The sequence below is a fragment of the Tinamus guttatus genome, unplaced genomic scaffold (assembly GCF_059628265.1).
Source record: "Tinamus guttatus ecotype Peru unplaced genomic scaffold, ASM5962826v1 Tinamus_guttatus_pri_ptg000227l, whole genome shotgun sequence".
NCBI classification, from domain to species: Eukaryota; Metazoa; Chordata; class Aves; order Tinamiformes; family Tinamidae; genus Tinamus; species Tinamus guttatus.
The window spans coordinates 2,145,732-2,162,200 of record NW_028288761.1 but is presented as its reverse complement, the minus strand read 5'-3'; the positions used below and the strand labels follow the sequence as shown (position 1 = coordinate 2,162,200).

Sequence of the window (16,469 nt, the reverse complement as noted above, 5' to 3'; positions counted from 1 at the left end):
GCAGCAGAGAGGAAAGTCCAGCACGACTGCAAGGAACATCTGGATTAATGCAGTAACAAAATCTGGACCTACTGGGCCCTAAGCCTGTTCCATTTGCAGTAATTTTAGTCTGTGAAAAGATGGCCAACCGCTACAGAGTTACTCCTGAAATGTCTGAAATAACCAAGACCACAATCCCTGGTGAGAGACCCTGCTGAGTGAAATACTGTACGCACAGACTTTCGAGTACTCCCGCTGAAGACAGCTTACAGGGAAACATTTAATGGGATCCAAGATTTGCCCATTCCGTCTCACTCAGGAAAAGCTGGTTTCAGCCAAATTAACTATATTAATATTAAAAACTTCTTGCTGACAGGTGTTCAACACTGAGATTGCTTTAAAATGCCAAATGAGATTTTTTCCCCTGTGTCATGAGGCCGCTTTGCCAAATGGCTTGTCACAAGAACGCCTTAAAATTCATATAGAGGAGAAAAAAAAAAAAGTAATATTTTGGCAGGGCAGAGTTTTGTAGCACTGGAAGAGAAAGCCCAGGAGGGAGCGGGATGTACACACAGCTGGGAGCCGACAAGGCTTCCAGCCACCTCTGCTGGTGGCAGGGGACACCTGGGGGCACGTTATTTGCAGAATTCCCAGCAGTGGGAAGCCGATGGAGCACGATGGGTTAGGGATAGCCGAGAGGCTCCGGCTCCGAGGAACAGGCTTGCCAAGCGTCACAAAACATCCTGCAAACCATCACGCCCGCTGCGGGGAATTCGGGAAGCAGGAGGAGGTGTGAGAGAAAACAAGGGGGAGGGCCCGATGTGTTTGCCGCGGCTGAGATGTCCTGGGAATAAAGAGCTCTGGGGACGGAGCAGGACACCGGGGCCGGGGGCAGCGCTGCCCGGGGGCCGGCGCGGAGCAGCCGCGGGGCGGGCGCGCTCGGGCGCGGGCAGCGGAGCCCCGCGGCGGGGGCGGGCGCGCGGGCGGGGCGCGGGGCCCTTTAAGAGGCGCGCGCGGGCGCGCGGGCGGGCGCACGTGGAGCGGCGCCGCGGCCCCGTCACGGCCGCCCCGGGCAGCGCCGCCGCCGCCGCGGGCATGGCCGCCGGCTCGCGGCCCCGCGGGGCGCCGCCGCTGCTGCTCCTGCTGCTCCTGCTGTGCCCGGCGGCGGCGGAGGGCGGCGGGTGCGCGGCGGCGGAGCCGGAGCCGCAGCCGGGCCGGCCGGAGCCCTTCGACGCGCTCTACGCGAGCGGCGTGCGGGCCTTCTACGGCGGCGACTTCGCGGGCGCGGCGCGCTGCCTGGAGCGGGCGCTGCGCAGCCGGCGCGAGGTGCGCGCCGCGCGGCTCCGCTGCGGCCGCCGCTGCCGCGCGCGCGTGCGGCTGGCGCCGCTGGGCGCCGGCGCCGCCGGGGCGCTGCCCTTCGCGGGCTCCGTGCTGCGGCGCGCGGGCTGCGTGCGGCGCTGCGAGGAGCCGCGCCTGGGCGCCGCGTCCCGCCACCGCGCCGCCGACGACGTGCGCGCCGACTTCGAGCGCAGGGTGCCCTACAGCTACCTGCAGCGCGCCTACATACAGGTGAGGCGCCGGGCTGCCCGCCGCGCGGCGGCACCGAGGCCCCCAGCTCATCCTCCCTCCCGGTGACATCCCCTTGGTGTCCTCTGCCATCCAGCCCGGGATGTCCCCCCGGGTCATCCTCCCTCCCGGTGACATCCCCTTGGTGTCCTCCGCCATCCAGCCCGGGATGTCCCCCCGGGTCATCCTCCCTCCCGGTGACATCCCCTTGGTGTCCTCTGCCATCCAGCCCGGGATGTCCCCCCGGGTCATCCTCCCTCCCGGTGACATCCCCTTGGTGTCCTCCGCCATCCAGCCCGGGATGTCCCCCCGGGTCATCCTCCCTCCCGGTGACATCCCCTTGGTGTCCTCTGCCATCCAGCCCGGGATGTCCCCCCGGGTCATCCTCCCTCCCGGTGACATCCCCTTGGTGTCCTCTGCCATGCAGCTCGGGATGTCCCCCTAGGTTCATCCTCCCTCCTGGTGGCATCCCCTCGGTGTCCCCTGCCAGGCTGCCATCCAGCTCGGGATGTCCTCCCAGGTCATCTTCCCTCCTGCTGGCAACCCCTCAGTGTCCCCTGCCAACCTGCCATGCAACTCCGGATGTTCCCCTAGGTTCATCCTCCTTCCTGGTGACATCCCCTTGTTGTCGCCTGCCATCCAGCCCGGGATGTCCCCTCAGGTCATCCTCCCTCCTGGTGGCATCCCCTTGGTGTCCCCTACCAGGCTCCCATCCAGCCCAGGATGTTCTCCTAGGGTCATCCTCCCTCCTGGTGACATCCCTGCGGTGTCCTGTGCCAGGCTGCCATGCAGCCTGGGGTGTCCCCCCAGAGTCATGCCCCCTTCCCAGTGACATCCCCTCATGCATCTGCCTCCTGCCAAGATATTTCCTGCTCTTCCATCACAACCTCCCAGTGTTCCTCCTCGAGCCTCTGCTCTCTGCTCTGAGGTCCCAGGGTCCCATGTCCTGCGGGGACTGGGGAGGAGCCCATGGTGAGCAGGGGTCCTGACTTGGGTGTCCCATGGGTTGATGGTGGGTGCTGATGTGTACAGTAGCATCCGGAGGAGGAGAGGTATATGGGGTTTGTTTGTTTCAGTGTAGAGTGAGCCTGAAAGCAAGCTGTCTTTGGTGGAGATTTTGCAGAAAAAAGGCCCCTATGACACCCCTTCCTCCTGCTGATTCCCCTGCTGCACGAAGGGTTTCCATTTGGAGTAAGCTGAATTGGAAAATGCTGTTTCCCTTGGAGTGGAGAGTATGCATGAAGTTGGGGTAGACTCACTGCTACCATGAGCTGATGGGCTCTGTCCTGTGTTATGAAATGCCTTGAAGGAAATGTCACAGTTGGTGTTTTGCAGCCTCTGATATCTTGGGTATTATCGTCTTATCCTGACAACTTTTGCTGTGTAGCTATGGTCTTTCTCTGAAGAAAATACTGCTTGCTTTTGAACTTCCTTGACAAAATGGGAAAGGAGAAAAAACTTTGGGGTGGTTTTCTAGCTTAGGACCTGTGCTCTGTCACATTAATTTCAACTGTGATTCCCTGCTAGCTGGTGGGCTAGTGGCTGTTGTTGCTTGTAGCATGGGTGCCTGGGTTTCAGACCCTGCATTAAAGGGAAGGTGCTAGTTGGACAGAGCTGTTTCTGTTTTCATGTTTACCACCTTTAACCCTATATGTAAGCCCAATTCTTCTGGGTTTTGGCCAGGATTGTAAGTCAGTACGCTCTACTGATTCCTCCTGTGAGGAGCCTCTAATGGACTGTCTCATTCCTGCTCCCTGATGGCTGAGCACGAGCTGTGTTATAACGGTTGCTGTTCTGACCTGGCTCAACAAGTGTGTTTGCGGAAGAAATCCTGCCCTGGATTTGCCTGCACTTGAACGGAACATGAGCTCAGATGGGAACCATGTCCGTGTGCCAAGGCTGAGTGAACAGTTTGGCATTTTCCCCTAGGGCTGGGCTGCATCTGCGTGTGCCCTGCACGGACACCTCGGCAGCAGCGTCTGCTCTGCCCTCTGCATAGAGGGGCTTGTGCTGAGCCCCCGCACAACTCGTCAGAGGGCAGCGTCAGAGTCGTTCCCTGGCTCCTTGAGCTCTGCTTTGCTCCTGAAAACCAAAAAGGAAATGGGATGAGATTAAGCATCCTGCCATGTGTCCTGTACAGTCCTGTCCTTGCTGCATGGAGAGGCCTGGCTGCTGGGTACTTGTGCTGGCTCCTGGCCGAAGTGAACATCAGGAGGCTGATGGCATTTGCGTTTTTTTGGGGGAGGAGGAATAGCCTGGAACATGCTTTCTAACTCCCACTCCCACTGACCTTTTGCTTGTTTGTTCCTCTGGAGAGGAGAGATGTATCCCTTTGGGAGGGAATGACAAAGCAAGGAATACATTTAAAAAACAAAAAAACAAACACAAAGTTTGGCATTCAAACAGTGCTCTGAAAAATGGTGGTGAATAACCATGAGCTAATTCTTGCTACAGTCCTGTGGGGTTTGGAAAGCAAAGGCTATTACTGCTGTCATACAAATGCCTGGACCAAATGTTGGCTTGGTTTATCTCTACCTTGAGAGCAATTGCTTCTGGGCTGGCAGAGTGATCCAGAGCACCCCCAAAGCCAGGCTAGAGGGGTTGAAGGCTCTGTCTCAGCCCTGGGTTTCTCTCTAGAGCAAGTGAGAGCAATGTTTGGTACAGCCATGGTGGCATGAAAATCTCTGTAGTAAAATGGTTGGGAATTTGGTGTTAGTCTGAGATTTAGGGCTTTCCTTGTTGCTTACTCTACTGTAGCAGTAGCTTCCCTGAGCTCTGCTGTTGCTATCCCATGCAGATGCTCAGAATGCCCTTGGAGAGGGAGGGAAATGATGATGTGATGAGGTTAAATGTTGATTGTACCCCAGTGCAAGAATGTCCTGTCAGTCATTAAATCATGCCATCCTGTTGGCTCCTTAAGACTTTCTTCACCCTCTTCTGTATACCTTCAAAATACAGGTACTTTGAAGGCCACAGTGCTTCCCAGATAAGCGGAAGGGGATTATTCTGTTTCTTGTTCCATGCTTTGAAAATGTACAAAGATAAATACTGTGACCCTGAATTGAGGTGTTTTGACTCTGGCATGATATGCGAGGAGATTGTGGTGCACGGCAGGACTGAGACACTGTGGGATTCAGCTGCTGGTTTCTATGAGCTTTGGAGTATGGATCAGGCCTATGACATTAACTGTGTTAGAGACTTTATACAAATTGCTTCGAACAAACCCCACAAGTCCAAAAGTGCTTCCAGGCCTTCTTTGCTGCTTCGATATCATAAGTAGAAGACTTCGCAGGCAGGATTTCATCTTAAATTAGCTGATGTTCTCGGACCGTTTAGAAATACCTTAGATGCAGCTAGCAGAAGTAGCCAGTGGGATGAGTTTTGAGATGTGAAAACTGGGCAGGGAAGGTGATGAGATCATAGGCAGTGGATAGAAGGAAAAGCTCCCTGGCCCAGGGAGATGGAAAAGGTCCTTCAGTGGGTTTCCAACGTCATGTCCCATGGCCAGAGGCAACTTGCCTGAGGTGGGTGGCTCTTCTGTGTGGTGGCTGGTTGGCCTGTATCGATGAAATACCCATAAGCTTGGCAGGTGGGTGTGGGATGATCTCTTTGCATGCTGAAATTCTTCTTCAATTACATCTTAGCTTTGCTGCCTTAGTCATCTCACTTATGCTAAAACCTACCCTGCAGGCCATGGTGTTTCTAAATCCCCCCTCTTTCTAGAGGTTTTCCAGCTCAGAGCAAGTGGAGAAGAAAACTCCTCGCACAGGATGGATCCTGGTGCTTGCTGCAAGCGGCTGACTCAGTGACCTTGCTGGAGCTTGCAGTGGATGGTCTGCCCATGAACGGCGTGGGGAAGCAGAGCTTTCTAGTCCTGCTGCCGACTCCTGTGAGCTGGTGAGACCCCGGTCCAGAAATAGCAATAACCTGGAAAACTTGATCACTGTCAATTGCAAAACCAGCCCTTTTCTACCCCACTAGCCCTTTCTGTGAGTTCTTTTCCTTGTCTCATCTTGTTCTTGTCCATAATATATCCTGGCTTACTTGCCCCATTATTGCAGTAGCCTCTTTCCATTTACCCCTGTGAATACTGGGGATCAGTGTTTATAAAATGGGAGCAAGTGCTCTGGAAGAACAACCAACAGTCTCACCTTCCCACTTTTCTGAGTGCTCCACTGCAGCCCAGTAGGATTCATATGTCTCTGGTCTGTAGCCATCAACCTGGGATCTAAATAAAGGCCTCTAAGACTGTGCTTGTGTTTAAAATAAGAAAACCCTACCATAGGGCCTTACTCCTCTCCGAGTAATGGCAGATCACTGGTGAGCAAAAGGTGCAAGAGTCCAATTCAATCTTGCTTATTCTGTCTTTGTTTCAAGTTCTTTATTCAAGCCATATTTATTATGCTTCTGTTCTTAGACAACAATATTTTCAGGAATCCATGTGTTATTAATCTAAAACAATAAACTTAGATTGTCTGTGTTGCAGGAGAGGCTGTTCCATGAAGTTTTTGTTTTCTCTTCTGTTCATACACATTTCTTACATGCATCTTAATCTTTAGCCGTCTTGTTTGGGAAGAACTTAACTTTACCCTGTTATCTTGCCCTGCTGGGTCTTCTACATTAGTCTACAGGGTCATGTTGTGCCTTCAGCAGGCACTGCTGACTCTCTCTGGATTACACAGCATTCCCCACTAAGACTTTTGAAATGCAACATGGTGCAAAGTCTTGATCTAAAGTCTCTGCTTCTCCTTCTCCTTCACAAAGGGATTTGGAGAGCAGAGTGGGAGCCCAAACTTGCAGAAACATTTGTGATATGGCTTATCGCCCTACTCAGTTCTGCTTTTGAAAGCTTCCTATTTATGAAAATCCAAACTCAAGGGAGGAGCCCTTCTGTCAGGCCTCTAGCTGCTCCACAGTGTTCATTCTGTCTTCTGCCTGTGCTTCTTCAAGACTTGCCCCCAGCCATGCTCAGGCATTTGTCTCGAAGCTCTTAATGCAGCCTTTTATTAGGACATGTCTGCCAAATTCTTTCCACCTCAAGTAATTGCACTTTGCCTATTTCTGCATTGCTGCTTTGGGCCAGCGCATTTCGTCAGCCTGACAGAAGTCTGGAGCATCTACCTAGGAATCATGGAATAAATTGGGATTCACATCAACATAGCTGATCTGTAACTTGCATGGCTTCACTCTACTGCTGTTGTCTTCCATGAAAGTTTTGTTCTGTTTTTCCAGCAATTGTGCATAGCCTCTAAACATACAGGGTCCCATCCTGAGGTGAACTACAGCCTTGGGGATAAAAGTGACATTTTCACTTCTGGTGTTTCAGGGGTAGCAACACAGAATAATGTGGAAAAAATCTCAAACTCCACCACTACGTAATAATGAGGAGCAGACTTAATACTGAGGTTATTTGTCATTGCAGCTACTGTATGACCTGTGAGGTTTGCCAAGTTGGTTGGCCTTGTTTTCATAGGACTTGTATCTCATAAAGCAGACAAAGACCTGTGGTAGAACTGTTGGATAATGATTATGATTAGGATTATTACTATTAGAGGTGTTTATTTATCTCCAATCTTGAGAACTGGTATTGCTCAGATGCTGCATAAATAAATAGATCCTAGAAGTAAGCTCTCGGAAAATCTTTTATTTAGCTTCTCCAAGAGAGCATTCCTAGTCCTCACCAGACATTAAATGTTAGTGCTCAAATATAGACAAAAATAAAATCAGTTCGAGATGGAAAACTGAGCCTTGAGTCTGTTCTGCATTCAGGCCAGAAGTGAATATCCCTGGTGTTCTTGACCTGCCCCAACTTCTCTGTGGCACTGTGGACTTCAGTGGAGTTGCTCATGGAATGAAGTACAGTTTGCTTCGAACTTGAAGGAGATAGAGGTTAGGTACACTTTCCTTCTCTTGATGGTGCTAATAGGAAAACTAAAAGCCTGAAGTCATTTTATATAGGCTATTAATCAGACACTTGATGAGCAGGACTGTTTTTTGTCTTGCCAAGAGTCTCTTTTCAGCTCATAACTCTGCAGTTTTGTCAGGGCTCCAAAGCAACTGATGGTGGGTCCTAGGCCTCGGTTCTTGGATGAGAGAAGGTAAGTCTGTGTTCGTCCTTATTTCTTGTCAGTCCTTGCCTTGTGACAGCATGGATGATGAAGACAATGCTCTACCTCATCCAGTTTCACGGAGTCTCTCATAGCTTTCATCGGAAGGTATCCGAAAGCATGAGCTTGGCTGCCATCCCAACTGCCAAATGTGCCCTCACAGCTCAGAAGAGCCCATTGGCTTTAGAGCTCAGATTACTCTTGCTGTATTAAACTGCTTGTGCTGTAAGCTGGGAAACTGCCCCTTTTCCCTTTTTTTCTCCTTAGTCTTCCACTATTTTTTCCCCTATCTTGCTGCCCCCTCAAAGCACTTGTCTCGTGACTGCTTCCTCTGGCTGCTCCTTGGCGTAGCCCTGCTGCTGGATGGCCCTGTGCGTGTGCAGCCTCGCGCCAGGAGTAAATGGCTTTTTGCATTGCCTGTTAATTCTCATCCATACATCCATGCGAGCTCTGCTTTGGCCTCTGGTGAGGCCTTTTGTTGTCCTTGGCCACAGTCATAACTAACAGCAGCCGATAATGAGCCGCATGTGAATGAGCAATGCTATTTAGCCCTGTTAAGCAAACTTATGCCCAGTACTTATGAGCTGTGCCTGAGGTTTCAACAAGGATTTTTCCCATCCCCTGTTACGAGTGGTGATTTCACTGTGGATGGTGTGGGCAGTAATGAGAAACCATAAAGTCAGTAACTGAGCTGCTTGCTGCCAACCTCCGGAGCGTTGTAGGAGCCTTGCTAGTAGTATTCTGTGCTTGAGGCAATGCTTGACATCTGGAGCAAGGGGTCCGGGGGTTATTTATCTAACTTTTTTTCTTTGGAGGTGGAAGGAATTAGTCACCATGATCAGGTTTACTCTTGATGTGTGGGGACCTCAGTACGTGACATATTTCCATGTGTGTAGCCCGGACTGTGACTGGACTGAGTTCAGTTAAATCTATGTGAACCTGGAGTGACCCAGCTGATGGACATGGAGTTTCTTTGTGTTTTCACTGGGGAAACTGAGATCAGAATTTGGCCCGTGCTCTCTAAAAAAGTAACTGATGGCAGGAGTGAAGGGTCGAGTTTTTTTGGATGCTTTTTGTTTTTAGCCAATGTATCGGCAATAAGGAATTGACTTATTTGCTGGCCGTAAGCTCGTGATGACTAATGAAGGCAGGGGGTCTGCCTGTGTGGGAGTTCGAGTAGAAAAGAACTGTTCCCTGTCAGCCTGTACCTCTGAACCATGAACCTCCTTTCCATGACAACTGGACAGTTAGTTAAACAGACCCTCCAGAGCTGACGTCAAGGGTCAGGGATTTGGCCACCGAATAATTACAGCAACAAAAATAGCATCCCTTCCCCACCCTTTCCTTCCCACATGCTCCTGCTGAATCCCAGCTCATAAATGTCCTTTTTTTTCCTTTCTTGGATGGGAGGCAAACCCACATGTATTAGCTGGAACATATGGCAAAGTTTGGCTGCAGCCCATCAGTTGTGAAGGCCAAATGCTTGCAGCTTCTTGCCCATTTCTTTTAGAAAAGCGGGTGGGAGGGCACAGAAAAAGTGTGTTCTTTCAGGAATTGGATGAAAAGCCAAGTCTGTGCCTGTATTGAGCTGGGAGGTGGACGGAGTGCAGGATAGCCTGTTGGCTGTTCCATCAGGCTGAAGAACGTGTCCTCTCAGTGTGGAAGTGGTTGAGAGGCAGTTTGTGCTCGGGCAGCTGCTGCCGCCCCGGCTCCCAGCTCCGCGTGCTGATGCTGAGCTGCAGATCACGGAGGTCTGCAGACCGCGTGCTCGGGGGTAATTAGGGCTAAGCTGATGCTGGGAGACAGTCATTAACACCATGGCCTCGGGCAGCCAGGGAGTTTTAAATGTGGAACAGCTCTGGGTGAGAAAAATCTCAGTCTCTGTAGCACTAAAAGTTTTATTTAGAGGGTGGGAAGCAACTGGGATGTAGTCCTTGAAGGAGCAGAACGTGAAGTGACGCTGTTAGAAATGAACTATCTGCAAAGCAGAAATGTGCCTCTGTCCCAAGACTTTCCAACAAAGGCCCTAATATCAGACTTGCCCGGTGAATTGCCTCCCTGGGGATGTTGAATGATGGAAACTCCTATGGGAGATATGTTCAGTACCTGAAAAATAGGATACTTGTAGTCTTGCCATAGATAGGAAGCCAAACTGACACTTATATCTCTTAAAAATCCCAATTCTAGTTGCACTCTTAAGATATGGAGTTAAAATTTGTAAGTTGGCAAATTAATGGCTTATTTTAGGAACTTGTTGGCTCCAGGGACTGGAAGGGCTCTTTTTTTTTTTTTTTTTTTGGTTTGTTTTATTTTTTCCTCCTCCACTGGCAGATCCCTTGTAACATGTAGAAAGGTAGTTAAACAGGTAGCATCAATAAGAAGCGTGCTTCATGCAGGAGAACTCATTGTACAGATGGCAGAGACGTGATAGGCTGGACACTGCATGGCCATGGGAATATCCATGGCTTTAACAAATGCCAGTATATGTTTGGGAAGAGTGCTTGAACCTCAAACCCTGTTAGGGACAGGCTGGTCTACATTTGCCTGCCCGTTGTCTTCCCGGGCACACATCTACTAGCATCACTAGCTTGTGTTGCAGAGAGGAGACTGGATTTCTGCAGCCACAGCTCAGTTTTGCAAGATGTTGGCTCGTGTCTACGGATATAATCCTTTGCTGTGAGATGCGGATGCTGCAGGACATGCAGAGTATCAGTATCACAGATATGATACAGCAAGTGATGTACATGTCCTCGTGTGGCTGCTCCCTAGCCCTGTGTGGAGCTTGGTGTTTCTGCTGCCCTTTCCATCCACTTGCTTACCAAGCAGCATCGCCTCCGTACCTTGCTTGGAGACATCAGTTCAGAGGGAAAAATACTGCCAGTCCCACTGTTCATCTTTGGCAGCCTGGTTCTTGCTCATATGCCCATTGCTCCCAGTATACATGGATTTGCTAATGAAATTTGGAGGGGAAAAAAATAGACAGAATAGCAGAACTGTGAGTTAGACATCAGTATACTGTTTTCATCCCTTTATTCCAAATCAGCTGAATTGTGCCCTTGATCTGGCATTGTGTCCCTGCATAAGCAGCATCCTGTGACCATGCTGTATCCGGTTGAATTTAGTGGATCACTTGATTACAAAAGCCTTCTGCTTGCAGCTTTGTTGCAAAATCAAAGGGTGGGCAGACTTTGCACTGAAGTATTGCGGGTAAAGCACTGCCTAGCCCAACAACTCTTTGAGGTCCAGGCTGGTCTTCCAGAGGTGCAGTGTGGAGATGCACTAAGTTCATAGCCCAGGACTGTGGCAAAACAGGAGATGCATTTTTTTTTTGAAGATGGAACCAGTCATATCCCTTCCCAGAAAAGATCTGTGTGGTAAAGAGAAAGAACTTGGAATATATCCTTAAAAATATTTGCTGAAGGTGTTGCTGTGACTGCCCAGGGAGCAAACCAGGGACTGTTGATTCTCCTGCTTGGAAGGCTCTGATTTTTCAAGTGCTCTTTGCCAAGGCACTGCCTGTCCTCAGGTTTATATATATGGGGGCATCTGTGTCCTGAGTTACTCTTTGGAAGTAGATGGGAATCTGCCAAGTTTTGTTGAAATAGTCTGAAGGGAAGAACATTGCGGTTCCCTGCCCTACACTGCTGTGGGAAAGTGATCCCAGCCAGCTCCATCCAGAGATCTGTGATCAAAATCCTTTAGGGATGGGGAGGAAAGAGTGCAGGGTGTTATCCCAGCTTTTCATACAGAGCTGTGTGATTTTGGGGAACACTGCTATTCCTGAAATGCTTTATTCAACAAAACATTTCATTCTCTTCTTGAGTCTTTCTTGGGATAAAAATGGGGAAAGGACCCTTGCAGATATTGGGGCTTTAAGCAGGGGAACTTATTGTTGAGGAATCAATTAAGGTTTGTGTATTTTTAAGGAATCTTGAATTTAATTTAAAAAATCAGGACTGCTTGTGTCCCAGTTTGTCCCCAGAATGCCTGAGAACTGACAGAGTTGTCTCACATGTGGGCAGGGAAGTGTTTGCTTGGGAGCATGAAGCTGGCTCTTCAATAAGAGTTGAGGGGCTCTGATATTAGGTGATGAGTGTGGGAGGGCCCCTTGCTTAGATGGGAATTGCACAGATTTGGGGAAAAACTCTTATTTGGGGGGGGGGGGGTTGTTCCATGGTCCTGTGGATGCCTCTGGCAGCAGGGGGTTAGTGCAGAGCTTCCTGCCGTGGCATCCAGTGTTGGGCATTAGCATGGGGCAGGGAATAGCCCATTCCAAACCGTCTGTGCAAGCCCAGGCTGGGCTGCTGTGGCAGGGAAGGGGTTAAGCCCTCCGTTACCTGGCAGGGCTGGCCGAGGGATTAACGGGTCTGAGCAGGGCCCCAGCACCAGCGCTCCCGGCCTTGCTGTTTGTCCCTGTCAGTGCAGATCAGGGCGCCTGCCAGGGAACACGGGCGCGTTCCCGGATAACCAGGATAACAATAGGCATCGCTGGCAGGCAGGCACAGGGCATTAAACCCGGGGAGGATTGGGGAAGGGAAGGCCGCCCCGGAAGGGCTGGCAGCGGGGGTGGCACTGAGCAGAGGAGGGGAAGCTGTGAGACGCAGAAGTCCTGGCGTGCAGTGTTTCCCAAGTTCTTCTGTAGCCCATTCCGGCATCCTGTCTGATGTCCTGGCTGCCGAACACCACTCAGTTAAACTGTGCACGTCCCAAGAGGTTCAGCTTGCGACACCACCAGAGTTGGACATGCTGATAGAGGCCTTGGGGTCTTCTGCTACCACCCCTCTCCATTCTACACATTCCAAAAGTGCCTCCCCAAGCGACAGTGCAAGAAGAGTTGAATTGCTCCACTGCGTGGTCAGTTCTGCTCCCTTTGTGTTATGTACTGCTCTTTTGGGGACTAATGGTTCCCCCATCCCAGCCTGGAGGAGGGGAAGGCTGCAGTGAGCAGCGTGAAGGGAGGTCCTTGAGGCAGCAGCTCCACACAGCAGTGCTTTCTGGAAGACCCAGGTCTGTAGTTCTGCCCAGGTGCCCTGGATGCACAGGATAGTTTCAGAAACTGGAACCTCGTGTGTGTAGTCAAAGCTCTGAGAGTTGAATTTTCCTAAGCTTAGGTCCTGAAATTAGAGACCCTTTTTTTTTTTTTTTTTTTTTTTTTGTTCTCCTCCTTCTCTTCCCACCTGCCCCCTCTTTCTTCCCAGGGGACTCATTCCAGCCTGATTGCTGTTTGGATTTCAGATGTTCAGCAAAACAGTCCCTGGAAGAATGACTTTTGCACTGTAGTACAAGGCTTCATGCGGGGATGTTATTAATTCCAAATCACTGTTATTTTAATCAGCACACTTCTGTTTTCTAATTCTAGTTAGAGCTCCTTACTTTGAAATCCTGCTAGATGATAGACTCAGATATACCTTTTTCCTCCATTAAAACTTCCCAAATCAAACCAAATTTGAGAGACCTGAAAAAGAGGTCAAATTAGAGAGACCCGAAAAGTCATTCTCCTAGACTTTTTTTTTTTCTTTGAATGTTATAGTACATAAAGCTGTCTGTAATCAGTGCATATCTTGGAAACTGCAGTGAGGAAACTGTACTGCTCTTCAGGCTTCTCTCGAGAAGCATTAGATAAGACTTGCACACTCAGGCATACTGCTTGCATTCCTGTTCCTCTGCTGCTGTTTTGCAGGGGGGATGTTGCAGTTTGGCTGCAAAGTGGTCTCTGGAGGTGGGTGGTGGAGCTGTGCTCAGCTCCTGGGTCGGTCTGCAGCGAGCCCGGCTGTCTTGGGGAATCAGCTACACTGCTGTTTCCCTCTGATTTCTGTACTGTTCTTGGCCTCTGTTGAATAGGGACCTTTACCTGTTCACTAGGGGATTTTGCTCCGAGCTGGTACTTCTCTTAAAAGAGAAAAGGCTGATGCTAAGCTGGAGCGTAGGAGAAAGTATAGCTAGGGGAATGTCTTCTGCTAAATCTATACTGGCCTCAGTGAGGGAGCGGAAGCCGAGAGCCCTGGAGATGAGGTCTGAATGAGTTTCCCTTTTGAAGATGGAGGTGTGATTTAATAGCTGAAGGAAGTGTTGGTGGTGTGGGTGGGAGTCAGCCGGCCCCTTGGAGAAAGGGAACAAACAGCCCTATGAAAACGTAATCCGGAGCGGAGGTTTTCCGCTCAGACCCACACGCAGCTGCTGCGGGGCTGCCTATAGGGAGTGGGGGGCAGGCCGAGATGCATATATGCTGTACTTGTTATTGCAGCTGAGCTGCTTAGGCTGAATTATCAAAATACTCCACGTTTGGCAGTTGCTTTCCAAGGACAGGAAGATACTTTCCTGTTGCAGTGAAAGAGCCGTTGTTGGTGTCCGGACCTGCAGGTTGCTGGGCTGGCATCCCAGGAAAGGCCGGCTGCAAAGCACCGGGATCAAGTGTGACCTGGCAAACCTCAGGCTTGTATGTGGCAACAGCTAGAAGGTCCCAAGTGTTTTTTGTTTCATTTTGATCTTTGTAACCCAAAGAAATGGTTCTCTGGCCACCAGCAATTGTTAGGAGAGAGATGGTGGCTCTGGTACTTTCCAGTCCGTGTTTTGGCAAACCAGGGGCAGGAAGGGAGACAGTCCCCCATGTCTTGACTTGTCTGTTGGTGGAATGAGTTTGATGCACTGTGATTCTGCCACAGGCTGTGCCACAAGCCTTAACTAAATGTGCACAGAACGCTGTGTGTGCTCTGAGTTGGTTCTAGCATGACTGGCATGCACACACAGTAGCAGATTAATTAAAGATGTCCTGTACTGCAACAGAAAAGACCACTTCTGGAAGCAGTTTGATTGTAGGCACCAGCACTGCTGGGTTTATTAGCAACATTTTTTTCCTAGTGGAAATAGGTAATTCAGAACAGTTCTACCTACAAAAAGGAGACATATGTGAGAGATACACAGGTCCACAAGAGATCAGCTGAATTTCTTCACATATGACCCATTCATTAAAGCACTTTATCAGGGAGTAGTATAGTTTGTTCTAGCAACATAAAGCTCTGTATAGAAAATGCATTTCATTAGGGTATTTTTTATTACCTTTTTTTAAAAAAAAAAACCTTTGGCACCTTCACTATACTTTCAAGGTGTTTTGTCCTGACCTATTCCTGCTCCTGTTTTAAGGACACCTCAAAACCTGATGGTATCCTTTATTTTTTAGGGTTTCCACTCACTTAGGATATTCAGTTTCCCCAATTTACTACCGGAGTGCAGAATAATGATACTCCTTGCTTTGGCCTTGAAAGCCTGGTAGAGAGTGTGATCCAAGGACCTTCCGGGGGGTGATTCCTGGAGTACAAATGCTCTCTGGCTAGGAGCTGGACTGAATTTGGAAAATTAGGTGTCATGCCCCATGGAAATGGCTTTCATTTCACATAGCAGGTCTGTGCATGGCTTGGGATGAAAGGCAAAACAGAAGGGGAAAATCATCAGTGTCCTGAACCCAATCCTGTGTCTGACACATCACCATACCGTGCCGTAAGTACCATCCCATCATCGCACCACAAGTTCCCTTTGGAAACTGCTTGGCACACCACTGAATTTTCTTTTGAAGAATCTTATAAGCAGAAACTCTACAGCTCTCATGAGAGAGAACTTCCTCTGCTTCCCCAACCTGGCTCTGGGACTGAGCGGGAATGAAAGCGCATCCCACTTGGAGCCGGGCTCTTCGGGGAATGTCATTGCAAACGTCTCTCTCTTTGCAGCAAGAGTATCTATTATTCATTTTGCTTTCCTTTGAAAGAAAAAAAAAAAGTCCCTACTAGAAAAATTTCAACATCCATTGGGGATTTGTTTGCTGGAAAGTCAATATTCTGCTTGATTTCAAAACCACTGAGTAAAAATTTCAGCTCTGGATCCTGTATAGGTTTGTCTTGTTCCCATGAGAGCCAGCAGAAAAATGGAGTGAGAGAAGTGGAGAAGAGAAAAGAAAAGCTGCAGAAGAACCTAGAGGAGAAATGATTCACAAGGTCAGATGAGCTTGACAGACTTCTGTGCCAAACCAAAGGTTATCGGGGTGCAGACTCTCAGCCTCACTCACTTTGTAGCAGGTTTCAAGGTTAGTGACAGGCTCATTATGTCAGTTTGTCTTGAAAGGAGAAACTTGCTATAAGATTGGCTTTTCATGTTGTACAGAAAAGAGTTGTCTTGGGAACAAAGCATCAGGGCCATGGCTCTGCTATAGCTGAGATGGAACAAGCTGCCTTAATGTCTTGCAGAGTCTACACCCTGTGTTTAGCAAATGGGGTTTGTTTGTGTCGTTCCTGGTTTGCTCCTCTCCAGCTGCAGGAGCAGGCACATTCCTCCTTGGAAGGACAATTAGGTGCCTCCTTACAGAAGGAAATTAATGATGGAGCTGGTTGTTCTTGTGATGATCCTGCTTTAGCAGTTGGCAGCATCATAGCCCAATGATAAACACCCTTTCTGCTGCAAGGTGAGGATTTCCAGGAGTTCTGGTCCTCAGTTCCTAGCAAACCTCTTTTGCCTTAAGGAAAGGGATTATGTGAGTCATGTGAATGGTACTCAGCACTCCAAACTCTGATTTATCTAAGACCTAAAAGACTGTAACTAGTTACAGAAGTGCCAGTACGCTAAAATAATGTGTGCTCCGTGATGCCCTCAGTGCTGTGCCAGGAGTCTTGTGCCTTTGGGAGATTCTGCAGCATGCGCTCATGGGCACACAATGCTGGGGGGAAAGGTACTGGTTGCCTTCCCTGAGTCCTTCCGAGTTCCCCGCTGGAAGAAACTTGGCATCCTGACTCTGTAAATGTTTGCTTCTTTGTTCGCATTTGCTCATATCCC

The 16,469-nt window shown here is 49.6% G+C and overlaps 1 protein-coding gene across 1 annotated transcript in view; it reads left to right on the top strand.

Moving 5' to 3' along the window:
• The first annotated feature begins 1,074 nt into the window (after nt 1-1,074).
• Nucleotides 1,075-16,469, top strand: part of P3H2 (prolyl 3-hydroxylase 2) — a 66,359-nt gene continuing 50,964 nt past the window's right edge. The window contains exon 1 of the mRNA XM_088525528.1: nt 1,075-1,548. Within this exon, the coding sequence (XP_088381654.1) occupies nt 1,075-1,548 (474 nt within the window). The remainder of the gene's footprint in view (nt 1,549-16,469) is intronic.